This window comes from Oncorhynchus kisutch, linkage group LG2, assembly GCF_002021735.2.
Source record: "Oncorhynchus kisutch isolate 150728-3 linkage group LG2, Okis_V2, whole genome shotgun sequence".
Taxonomy (NCBI): Eukaryota; Metazoa; Chordata; class Actinopteri; order Salmoniformes; family Salmonidae; genus Oncorhynchus; species Oncorhynchus kisutch.
Genome location: NC_034175.2, coordinates 59,617,551 through 59,630,906, shown reverse-complemented (window position 1 = coordinate 59,630,906; position 13,356 = coordinate 59,617,551). Strand labels below are relative to the sequence as shown.

At 46.7% G+C, this 13,356-nt stretch overlaps 1 protein-coding gene across 1 annotated transcript in view; it reads left to right on the top strand.

The window, feature by feature from the left end:
* cryl1 (crystallin, lambda 1) overlaps positions 1-13,356 on the top strand; it is a 34,405-nt gene that overhangs the window by 12,944 nt on the left and 8,105 nt on the right. The window contains exons 4-6 of the mRNA XM_020459124.2: positions 702-863; positions 1,806-2,000; positions 5,994-6,102. Of these exons, the coding sequence (XP_020314713.2) occupies positions 702-863; positions 1,806-2,000; positions 5,994-6,102 (466 nt within the window). The remainder of the gene's footprint in view (positions 1-701; positions 864-1,805; positions 2,001-5,993; positions 6,103-13,356) is intronic.

The following is a 13,356-nucleotide window of genomic DNA, read 5'->3' as shown; positions in this document are numbered from 1 at the left end:
TGGTGAGTGATGAATTAAACAGGATAAAGAAAAAGCAGTGTTCTGTATTAATTTATAAGAAGCAATGATATTAACATGTCAAATATGTTTGTTTCAGTGTGGTTTCTATGGTTATAATGTTTGTATTGAGACACTTGTCAGCAATACACAACCTTCTCGTGACCGGGGATCATGAGAGTACTGAGGGAGGTATTTCCTAAACCACCATTCCTTCCATCATTGGAGTTGTGACATTTACCCTTACTGTTAAAATAAAGGGGAAATGTAATTTAAAGGCACGACTCCATGTTTGAAGGTTTTCAAGGGAAAACAAATTCGCTTTCAGTCTTAACAAATAGGCAGTCTTATAGGAAGATGTCATGACATGTCTTATAACTATGTGTTCAAGACATGAAATCTCATATCATGTGCCATAGTGTAGTTAACGACAGAGCTGGGAAAGAAGTTGTTTTCCCCTTTTAATATACCCAAATAAAAATGGTGTGAAATAGAACGATGCAATTTTCCCAGCAGAAAATGTTTCACTTGAAAGTACACCATGTTTGTTCTCATCAGTCTTTACATTGTATTTCTGTATGTCCTAATATTTGTTCATAATTTTGCTGTTCCCTGTTCCCACTGCGATGACCTTAAATCTGTTAAATGTATTAACTTTCCTGTCACATTTTCTCTGCTTAACAAACGTGTGTGTCTGTGTACAGGAGTGTGTGTTTGAGGAGATCGAGGCCAAGCGGAGTGTCTTCCAGGTGGTGGAGAGTCATGTGGGAGAGGGGGTGATCCTCAGTAGCTCCACCTCCTGCCTGTTGCCTAGCAACATCTTCTCCCAGGTCCAGAACCGGAAGCGCTGCATTATATCTCACCCGGTCAGTACTGCGCTACCACAAACACCAAGGCTGTGTCCAATATGGCACCCTATACAGGGCACTACTTTTGGCCAAAACCCTGCACAGCATAGGGAACAGGATGCCATTTCAGATTTGCACAAGCTCTCTTTCTCCCTGTCCGAGCCAGAACTTTTTATGTTTGCACAAGGGAATGACCCATCCATTCCAGTTGTGGCATTTGTAACCTTCAAGTTCTAACCCTTCTGTTAAAACACTACATTTTATTGCACTCCAGTCCTTGTCTAGTCTTCCCCCAGTCTCCTAACATCTGGCTAACCACAGAAATTCCACCCTTATCATCACCTTGACGCTGAAACACAAACACGTGCAGTCCTTCTATGGCCGGAGAGAGACGAGTTCACCTTTACCTGGGAAAGTGAGCGTACGTGCATGTGTAGCCTAATCCCCCAATGGTTTTACCTCAGTGCCACTCCTATCAGAGAGGCCTTCACAGAGGACAATGTGTGAGATAATCCCTGCTCATCGATAGCCCCTGTGGGTTTAATGGCTTACAGAGTAATGCGGTCCAACACATTAGCTTCCTCCCCCTTGTCTCCTCTCCCTCATCTGCACTGATGTGAGGGAGCTGTACTAGTCTATGTCCACCGTATTTTTTATAAATTTTTTATCATCTGGATTTATTTGCCCCCCCCCCCTGCTCCCAAGTATTCCCACGCATAATAAAGAGACGTGATTGTTTACAAATGTAAGCAAGGTTTGAAATTATTATGTTTTAGTCAAATCTGTTTGGGCATCTTGCAGTCAATTTGCAGTCTACAAATTATTTATAATAATTATGTTTCGGCCCTCAGCTGAATCTAGTTGATGATCCCTGGAATAGAGGAAATGACGAGATGGTCTATTGATATGGAGATGTTCTCTCTGTTGTTGTTTTGAGTTGACGAGTTTCGCCCCCTACAGGTGAACCCGCCCTACTACGTGCGTCTGGTGGAGCTGGTGCCACACCCAGAGACGTTGGCGGGGGTGATGGACACTACCCACGCCCTGATGACTGCCGTAGGCCAGGCTCCCGTCAGGCTGAAGAAAGAGATTGACGGCTTCGCCCTAAACCGTGTGCAGTACGCCATCATCGCCGAGTCCTGGAGGCTGGTCAAGGTGGGAGGCAGACTAAATACTGTGCAACATACCCTCCTCTCTTATCACTGTATTGGTCTCTTCGGTAGTTTAGAACCAAGGGATTATGTATCGTGAGTGGAGGTGGATTTGGCTGATGTTGACACTGGCCCTCAGGTTTGAACTGTGGATCCTTAATACCGGTAGTTCTGCTGATGGTCGTGTTTAAATAGGAGTGGAGGGGAAAGTGTCTGTCAGCTGCCTTCAGGTCTCCATGCTGTCTATCTAAAACTGTAACAATGGGGCTAAATGGACGTCCAGCTCTATATACCACCACACGGATGGAGGATGTGAAGGGATGAATCCTTCCTGGAGACACAGGCACTCAACTTAATTGATTGATTGATTTCATTGGGAGATGAGATGTGCACATGTAACTCAAACACAAGTCGAGATTCGTCCCGATGTGTTTTATATCCTAGTGCTTGTTTAAAGAGCTGAACTCTTAGGGCTGGTTTTCAGATCTGAGATTAAGCCTAGTCCTGGACTAAAAACAAGCTCAATGGAGAATATCTATTGAAAGTGCTTTTTAGTCCAGGAATAAGATGAATCCCCATCACTTAATCACTTTGGTTTAACAGGCCTACTGTATGGAGAGCCAACAATGTCCCTTTTATTTTCTATTTACAATCCCACCCCGATAGACTATTGAACAGGTCATATCGCTGTACCACCCTGATACTGAGGCTAATGCCTTGAATGGTACACCACTGTATTCTGCCCTGCTGCCCTGTTCATCCCTTCAGACATGAATTGTCTCAACCACATGGCAGCAGGGAGGATAATGTGTAAGAAATCCCATCACTCATCCCAGTGTTGACAGAGAAAAGGGCTAATGGCAGCAATCTAGAGCTTACGTCAATCAGAGAGCTCTATTATCTCAGACAGAAGATCAACCACAGTCCCTCTGTCTTTGTCCGCACACAAATATAATGGAGCATTTACAATCCCCTGATTACAAAATGTATTTTTTCTGTCTTTTTGGGGGGGGTAGATTTACAATAGACTCCCCACATTCAGCTGCGTGACACAGTACGCTTTGTCTCTGCAGTACAGTTACAGTACACCTGTATCAGATGCTCCCGGACCGGTCTGAACTGGTCTCCCAGACCCATCCAGCCCTCACGGCTCAGGTACTGCTATCATGTCAAAAAAACAGTAGCTATCCAGGACAAGAGAAGCACTTACAGCAGGAGCTGCTTTTGCCACAAGAGCAGGCTAGGAATCAGCCAAAATATACATTTTTACAAAAACCACAGCTGTTTGTATGTAACCTTTACACTCAGTACAGTTAACGAGGCATCATGGATTATGTTTATGTCTTGGTATGCAATAGCCTACCAACCTCCTCTCATTTTCACTCAAATGGACTGTGTGGGTAGAGTGAGCCAAGAGTGAGAAAGCTGTGGAAACTGTCTTAATAGGTGGGTGTGGGGACAGTAAGGGGAAGATGTGTCCTTGTGAAAAGCCTGGCCATTGACGGGACAGAACTAGAGACCGTTTCAAGGTGACCAGTCAGTCAGTCAGTCAGTCACCCTGCTTGCCTTAATCTCTACTCTGTCAACACAGGCACCGACACCATGACTGTTTTTCCACTGGCTGGCCTGGGCAGATGATAAGAAAACGAGAGAGCAGAGTGGTTGTGTGTGTGTATGAGGATGTGACGGGTGCCTAGTTTTGGTAAGGCTGTGGTTGAGTTGCGAGTTGCACAGATTGAAGATGAAGCCTTTGAGGGCAGCGATGTCTGCAGGCTTCAGCCATCACCTGGTTCAACAAACTTTCTCCATTCCTGTTGGCCTCCTGTAATCTCCTCATGGTTATTACAGTAGCGTCTTTGTAAAGTCAAGTATTTATTGATGTGAACCCTGGACTGTATGATGTGAACAGTGAATTGTAAGATTTTCCATGAGGTGACAGTGTCACTTCCCTATCCTGGTCATCCATATCAGCAGAAAGACAGCTAAGGTTTCCCAATAATATCATTTCCACATTCTTAAGGGAAGTGAAAGCACAAATCATTGCAGATGTATGTTACAAAAAGCAAAGATCGGAATCACATGGTAAGGAGTGCTGAAGTCACTTTGTCAGGTCACTGTCACTCATTTGGCGACTCCAATTAGCATTGATCTTCGTGACCGTTAAGAGTCAATGGACCCCTACCCCAGAGGAGAATTCTTCTACTTCCATGGTCTTCCTTGACCTGAAGCATACAACAACAGAGTTTACATCCCAGTTGGATGCACACAGACCATCAGAACAGACCGACATACTCCATTCAGTTTGGATGTGCATTAGTGTGTAACACTGAAGTTTCTTTAAAGAGTTACCCAGATGGGTTAAGTGAGCCTTCAGAGTGAAAAATCCCAGCTCTGGTGAGCTCAGTCAGTCCACTCAACAAAGCGGTGTGGTCACGCTCCAATGGAAATCCAATGGAGTCTGTTACTGAGAATGCCGGTGTTGTTTTTAGTTCAGAGAAACAGTGCAGGGAACTGAGCGTCTTCACCTTGCATCCATTCCCCACGCCCTATACATCCTATCTATGTGTAGATATTTACGTCTTTACACTGCCCTGTAGAAACTCAGACGCATGTCTTTATGACATTCCTTACTAAAACAGCGCAGGCAGTGATTTGTACTTCCTTCTGGTTAAGGCTGGTTGCCATGTAGGTGCACCAGATTACCTACTCTGCATTAGGCCAAAGAGCATGTCCTCTAGCTAGTGATTTATATGGGGTAATGTTTAGTATCCCAGTATTGACTGAACATGACTGGCAGTTAAAGAAGTTGTATGGAACCTTTGTGGAGGAATAGTGCTATACTTAAGCAATACGCCCTGACGAGGTGTGGTATATGGCCAATATACCATGGCTAAAGGGCTGTTCTTAAGCATGATGCAACGCAGAGTAAAGCCAGCATCAACTCAGCCTTTACCTAGATACACACATCTCATGCATGACAATGTAAGCTCACTGAGTGCGTCTCACTGTGATGTCACAGTTTAGGAATCTGGTCTATTCTGCATGGTTTGTCCTCTCATTTCGTCATAAGCACTCAGACAGAGGAAGTTGGAAACTTGTTATACCGTACTGTTAACACCAAGGGGTTGGGCTACCTGGTAACTAATAGGAAATGATATGGCATTTATAGAAATGTACTAGTCACATAGCCTACGTAGAATAATTCTACTTAGGTGGTAACTACCTGGTATCTAGAGGTGCCCTCCCCAAAGAAAAATTCTTAATATGTTATCATTTTATCTTGTAAGTAGATAGGCCTACCTGGTCATTGCTGTAAAATGTTCAGAAAGCTGAGTGTTATGGTCTTATGTAGGCTTAATAATGGAGAGTTCAAGTGAAGTGTCACTAATATTACATAGACAGACACACAGAACATGGCCTTTGAGTTCAAGCCAGCGTGGGAAAGTGGAGTGGCTGAGAAGACAGCCGGTAGCTCCCGGTGATTACAGCAGAGGAAAGGCCCCTTTTCATAGCTGCCCCCCCCCCCCCCCCCCCCGCCTGGACGCCGTCTCGCGATGCCAAGATAACAGGCCCGTTGTTGGCCCGCAGGAAGCGAACAAAGACGACTCTGTCCCCGTTCCCCTCTACTCTCTAGATCTGTGTGCAAGCTTTGATTTCGCCCTGGTTAGTCAACAGGTATCTGTTGAGCAGTAATCTGAGTGGAGAACAGCAGGCCCTGTCCCAGGCCTGGCACTGCCCTCACAGCCTCCTCTGTACCCTCCCATTATCCTGGGACACCGAATGGGATGATTGGGGAAACCCAATCTGGTGGGAGTAGCCTTAATGCTGCTCTACTCTGGTGAGATGAAATAAGAAGGGTCTTCTAGTCTACTGCTCCCTCAGCTCTCATGACAGACTGACAAGTCGTTGGTGGGCAGGTAGAGTACTTCAGTGGGGGGGGGGGGGGGGGGCTTGAGTCTTTTGTTGAATCTGAGTTCATTGCTTCCTCTCGTTTCAGGACGGTGTCATTTCAGTCAAGGACATTGACCTGGTGATGTCAGAGGGGCTGGGAATGCGTTACGCTTTTATTGGTCCCATGGAAACCATGCACCTCAACGCACCTGAAGGTCAGTTCCTCCTTTTGACTTACACAAAGAGAGAACGCCCCCAAAGAATAAATATTTACATACTGTCCTCTTTGTCCTGTGTGATTGTGACAAATTAACAATGTAAGATGGTCAGATGGTTGTGTGAAGGGCAGAGTTTATGACCAGACCATGATATTAGGATTCAGAGGTTGCTCTGCCAGACCCTGAAAGCTGATAAAAGGAGGGGGAACTGTGGCTCCCATCACATGTCTCAGTACCCTTATACCATATAATTTCACCACCAATCCAAGATGGCGTAGCAGTCAGGCGTCTTTGTCTTCGTCTTGTCCCTTGTATATCTTTTTATATCTTTTTTCTTTGCGTAGATTTTTTAAACATTTTTCTTAACTTCAACATACTCTCCTGCAACCCGCCTCACCCAATGTGGTATGGATCTGCTATTTTCTTTACTTTAGAACCGGAACCCTCAACAGAAGCTAGCCAGCTAACTAACTACTAGCTAGTAACTACTAGCTAGCCACTGCTAGCGGTCATCAGCTAACCTTTATCCCGGACAACTACTGCCAGTCTGCACAGTGCGATTCAACCCAGAGCATATCGGACTTCTTCTTCTCCATATCTCCAGATTCCTACCGCAAGCTCTGAACTTTTTCACCTGGATCATCGCAGCTAGCCAGCTGCTATCAGTGTTTACTCCTGGATAACGTTTCTGTCCCGAAGCAAGCACCAATTAGCCTGGAGCTAGCCAATGCTAGGCCCATCTCCCGGCTAGCTGAAGAGGTCCATCAGCCAATTTCTTGGGCTACTATACCTATTTTGCCAATTGGCCTGGACCCTTTTACTACACGGAGCCCTTCTGATCCATCACGACTGGTCTGCCGACGTAACCACTCTGTCGCGATGTCCCTCTAAGGCCCTTCTGCTAGCCCCGGCCCGCTAACTGTCTGAATCGCCATGCCTCCAGCTCGCCTAGCTACTCACTAGACCCTATGATCACTCGGCTACGCATGCCTCTCCCTAATGTCAATATGCCCTGCCCATTGCTGTTTTGGTTAGTGATTATTGTTTTATTTCACTGTATAGCCTCTAGCCCTGCTCAATATGCCTTAGCTAACCCATTTGTTCCACCTCCCACACATGCGGTGACCTCACCTGGTTTACATGGTGTCTCTAGAGACAATACCTCTCTCATTGCCACTCAATGCCTAGGTTTACCTCCACTGTATTCACATCCTACCGTACCTTTTGTCTGTACATTATGCCTTGAATCTATTCTACCGCGCCCAGAAACCTGCTCCTTTTACTCTCTGTTCCGAATGTACAAGACGACCAATTCTTATAGCCGTTAGCCGTACCCTTATCCTACTGTTCCTCTGGTGATGTGATGGTTAATCCAAGCCTTGGTTTCATGCACGTTAACACTAGAAGCCTCCTCCCTAAGTTTGTTTATTCACTTTAGCACACTGCCAACCCAGATATCCTAGCCGTGTCTGAATCCTGGCTTAGGAAGGCCAACAAAAAACCTTAAATTTCCATCCCTTACTAACATTTTCCGACAAGATAGAACTGCCAAAGGGGGCGGAGTTGCAATCTACTGTAGAGATAGCCTGCAGAGTTCTGTCTTACTATCCAGGTCTGTGCCCAAACAATTTGAGTTTCTACTTTTAAAAATCCACCTTTCCAGAAACATGTCTCTCACCGTTGCCGCTTGCTATAGACCACCCTCTGCCCCCAGCTGTGAATTGTGAATATGTGAATTGATTGTCCCCCATCTATCTTCAGAACTCGTGCTGTTAGGTGACCTAAACTGGGACATGCTTAACACCCCGGCAGTCCAACAATCTAAGCTTGATGCCCTCAATCTCACACAAATTATCAATGAACCTACCAGTTACAACCCCAAATCCGTAAACACGGGCACCCTCATAGATATTATCCTAACCAACCTGCCCTCCAAATACACCTCTGCTGGTTTCAACCAGGATCTCAGCGATCATTGCCTGCATTCGTAATGGGTCTGCGGTCAAACGACCACCCCTCATCACTGTCAAACGCTCCCTAAAACACTTCAGCAAGCAGGCCTTTATAATCGACCTGGCCTGGGTATCCTGGAAGGACATTGACCTCATTCCGTCAGTAGAGGATGCCTGGTTATTCTTTAAAAGTGCTTTCCTCACAATCTTAAATAAGGTCACTCCAGACCTGACTGCCCTGGACCAGCACAAAAACATCCTGTGGCGTACTGCATAAGCATCGAATAGCCCCCGCGATATGCAACTTTTCAGGGAAGTTAGGAACCAATGTACACAGGCAGTTAGGAAAGCAAAGGCTAGCTTTTTCAAACAAAAATTTGCATCCTGTAGCACAAACTCCAAAAAGTTCTGGGACACTGTAAAGTCCATGGAGAATAAGAGCACCTCCTCCCAGCTGCCCACTGCACTGAGGCTAGGAAACACTGTCACCATTGATAAATCCACGCTATGCAGTCTGGTTTCCGAACTGGTCATGGGTGCAGCTCAGCCACGCTCAAGGTCCTAAACGATATCATAACCGCTACCGATAGACAATAATGTGCAGCTGTATTCATCGACCTGGCCAAAGGCTTTCGACTCTGTCAATCACCACATTCTTAACGGCAGACTCAACAGCCTTGGTTTCTCAAATGACTGCCTTGCCTGGTTCACCAACTACTTCTCAGACAGAGCTCAGTGTGTCAAATCGGAGGGCCTGTTGTCCGGACCTCTGGCAGTCTCTATGGGGGTGCCACAGGGTTCAATTCTCGGGCTGACTCTTTTCTCTGTATACATCAATGATGTCGCTCTTGCTGCTGGGGATTCTCTGATCCACCTCTACGCAGATGACACCATTCTGTATACTTCTGGCCCTTCTTTGGACACTGTGTTAACTAACCTTCAGACAAGCTTCAATGCCATACAACTCTCCTTCCGTGGCCTCCAACTGCTCTTAAATACAAGTAAAAGTAAATGCATGCTCTTCAACCGATTGCTGCCTGCACCTGCCTGCCCATCCAGCATCGTTACTCTGGACGGTTCTGACCTAGAATATGTGGACAACTACAAATACCTAGGTGTCTGGTGAGACTGTAAACTCTCCTTCCAGACTCACATTAAGCATCTCCAATCTAAAATCTAGAATCGGCTTCCTATTTCGCAACAAAGCATCCTTCACTCATGCTGCCAAACACACCCTCGTAAAACTGACTATGCTGCCGATCCTTGACTTTGACGTCATTTACAAACTAGCCTCCAACACTCTACTCAACAAATTGGATGCAGTCTATCACAGTGCCATCAATTTTGTCACCAAAGCCCCATATACCTCCCACCACTGCGACCTGTATGCTCTTGTTGGCTGGCCCTCGCTTCGTACTCGTCGCCAAACCCCACTGGCTCCAGGTCATCTAAGTCTTTGCTAGGTAAAGCCCAGCCTTATCTCAGCTCACTGGTCACCATAGGAGCACGCACCCGTATCACACGCTCCAGCAGGTATTTTTCACTTGTCACCCCCAAAGCCAATTCCTTCTTTGGCTGCCTTTCCTTCCAGTTCTCTGCTGCCAATGACTGAAACGAATTGCAAAAATCACTATAGCTGGAGACTCACATCTCCCTCACTAGCTTTAAGCACCAGCTATCAGAGCAGCTCACAGATAATTTCACCTGTACATACCCCATCTGTAAATAGCCCAATCAACTACCTCATCCCCATACTGTTCTTTAAAAAAAAATGTTTGCTCCTTTGCAGTATCTCTACTTGTACATTCATCTTCTGCACATCTATCACTCGTGTTTAACTGCTATATTCTAATTATTTCACCACTATGGCCTATTTATTGCCTTATACCTCCCTTATCTTACCTCATTTGCACACACTGCATATAGACTTTTTCTATTATGTTATTGACTTGCATGTTTGTTTATACCATGTGTAACTCTGTGTTGTTTGTGTCGCACTTTGATTTATCTTGGCCAGGTCGCAGTTGTAAATGAGAACTTGTTCTCAACTAGGCTACCTGGTTAAATAAAGGTTAAATAAAAATAAATAAATAAAAATATATTGGTGGGTGTGTGTTTTAGAGAGAGAGAGAGAGAGTGGGTGGTTGCGTGTGTGTGTGTGTGTGTGTGTGTGTTTGTGCGCCCACGAGTGATTCTCAGAGTCTGAAACATCAAGTAGATGGAGAATATGAAAGCGCATTGTGAACACTAGAAGTTGACCCTGCTCTAGCAGCACCACCGTGATCAGAGAGAGAACACTTTGACAGAACAGAGAAAACACAGTTGACAGGAAAGAGAGAGAACGCGGTTGACAGGAGAGAGAGAGAGAGAACGCGTTGACAGGAGAGAGAGAGAACGCGTTGACAGGAGAGAGAGAACGCGTTGACAGGAGAGAGAGAACGCGTTGACAGGAGAGAGAGAACGCGTTGACAGAACAGAGAGAACACGGTTGACAGGAGAAAGAGAGAACACGGTTGACAGGAGAAAGAGAGAACACGGTTGACAGGAGCGAGAGAGAACACTTTGACAGAACAGAGAGAACACGGTTGACAGGAGAGAGAGAGAACACGGTTGACAGGAGCGAGAGAGAACACGTTGACAGGAGAGAGAGAGAACACGTTGACAGGAGAGAGAGAGAACACGTTGACAGGAGAGAGAGAACTTTGACAGAACAGAGAGAACACGGTTGACAGGAGAGAGAGAGAACACGGTTGACAGGAGCGAGAGAGAACACGGTTGACAGGAGAGAGAGAGAACACGGTTGACAGGAGCGAGAGAACTTTGACAGAACAGAGAGAACACGGTTGACAGGAGAGAGAGAGAGAACGCGTTGACAGGAGAGAGAGAGAGAGAACACGTTGACAGGAGAGAGAGAGAACACGGTTGACAGGAGCGAGAGAACTTTGACAGAACAGAGAGAACACGGTTGACAGGAGAGAGAGAGAGAGAACGCGTTGACAGGAGAGAGAGAGAGAGAACGCATTGACAGGAGAGAGAGAGAACGCGTTGACAGGAGAGAGAGAGAGAGAGAGAACGCGTTGACAGGAGAGAGAGAGAACACGGTTGACAGGAGCGAGAGAGAACACTTGGACAGAACAGAGAGAACACGGTTGACAGGAGCGAGAGAGAACGCGTGGACAGGAGAGAGAGAACTTTGACAGAACAGAGAGAACACGGTTTGACAGGAGAGAGAGAACTCGTTGACAGGAGAGAGAGAGAGAAACACGGTTGACAGGAGAGAGAGGAGAGAGAACACGGTTTTGACAGGAGAGAGAGAGAGAGAACACGCGTTGACAGGAGAGAGAGAGAGAACCTGTTGACGGAGAGATGGAGAGAGAGAAAGAACACGGTTGACAGGAAGAGAGACGGAGGAACACGTTTGACAGGAGCGAGAGAGAACGCGTTGACAGGAGAGGAGAGAACTTTGACAGAACAGAGAACAACGGTGACAGAGAGAGAGAGAACGTGTTGAGAAGACGAGAGAGAGAACGCCGTTGACAGGAGCGAGTAGAGAACACTTTGACAGAAGAGAGAGAACATGGTTGACAGGAAAGAGAAGAACGCGGTTGACAGGAGAGAGATGAGAACGGTTCACAGAGAGAGAGAGAACATCTTTGGACAGAACAGAGAGAACACTGTTGACAGGAGAGAGAGAACGCGTTTGACAGGATAGAGAGAGAACGCGTTGACAGGATAGAGAGAGAACGCGTTGACAGGAGAGAGAGAGAGGGAGAACGCGTTGACAGGAGAGAGAGAGAACGCGTTTGACAGGAGAGAGAGAACGCGTTTGACAGGATAGAGAGAGAACGCGTTTGACAGGAGAGAGAGAACGCGTTTGACAGGAGAGAGAGAGAACGCGTTTGTCAGGAGAGAGAACGCGTTTGACAGGAGAGAGAGAGAACGCGTTGACAGGCGAGAGAGAGAGAACGCGTTTGACAGAAGAGAGAGAACGCGTTTGACAGGAGAGAGAGAGAACGTGTTGACAGGAGAGAGAGAGAACGCGTTTGACAGGAGAGAGAGAGAGAGAACGCGTTTGACAGGAGAGTGAGAGAGAGAACGCGTTTGACAGGAGAGAGAACGCGTTTGACAGGAGAGAGAACGTGTTTGACAGAAGAGAGAACGTGTTTGACAGAAGAGAGAACGTGTTTGACAGGAGAGAGAACGTGTTTGACAGGAGAGAGAACGCGTTTGACAGGAGAGAACGCGTTTGACAGGAGAGAGAATGCGTTGAGAGAAGAGAGAGAGAGAGAGAACGCGTTGACAGAAGAGAGAGAGAGAGAACGCGTTGACAGAAGAGAGAGAGAACTTTGACAGAACAGAGAGAACACGGTTGACAGGAGAGAGAGAGAACACGGTTGACAGAAGCGAGAGAGAACACGTTGACAGGAGAGAGAGAGAACACGTTGACAGGAGAGAGAGAACTTTGACAGAACAGAGAGAACACGGTTGACAGGAGCGAGAGAGAACACGGTTGACAGGAGCGAGAGAGAACACGGTTGACAGGAGAGAGAGAGAACACGGTTGACAGGAGCGAGAGAACTTTGACAGAACAGAGAGAACACGGTTGACAGGAGAGAGAGAGAGAACGCGTTGACAGGAGAGAGAGAGAGAGAGAACGCGTTGACAGGAGAGAGAGAGAACACGGTTGACAGGAGCGAGAGAGAACACTTGGACAGAACAGAGAGAACACGGTTGACAGGAGCGAGAGAGAACGCGTTGACAGGAGAGAGAGAACTTTGACAGAACAGAGAGAACACGGTTGACAGGAGAGAGAGAGAGAGAGAACGCGTTGACAGGAGAGAGAGAGAGAGAGAACGCATTGACAGGAGAGAGAGAGAACACGGTTGACAGGAGAGAGAGAGAGAACGCGTTGACAGGAGAGAGAGAGAGAGAACGCGTTGACAGGAGAGAGAGAGAACACGGTTGACAGGAGCGAGAGAGAACACTTGGACAGAACAGAGAGAACACGGTTGACAGGAGCGAGAGAGAACGCGTTGACAGGAGAGAGAGAACTTTGACAGAACAGAGAGAACACGGTTGACAGGAGAGAGAGAACGTGTTGACAGGAGAGAGAGAGAGAACACGGTTGACAGGAGAGAGAGAGAACGCGTTGACAGAAGAGAGAGAGAGAGCGTTGACAGAAGAGAGAGAGAACGTGTTGACAGAAGAGAGAGAATGCGTTTGACAGGAGAGAGAGAATGCGTTTGACAGGAGAGAGAGAATGCGTTTGACAGGAGAGAGAACGTGTTTGACAGAAGAG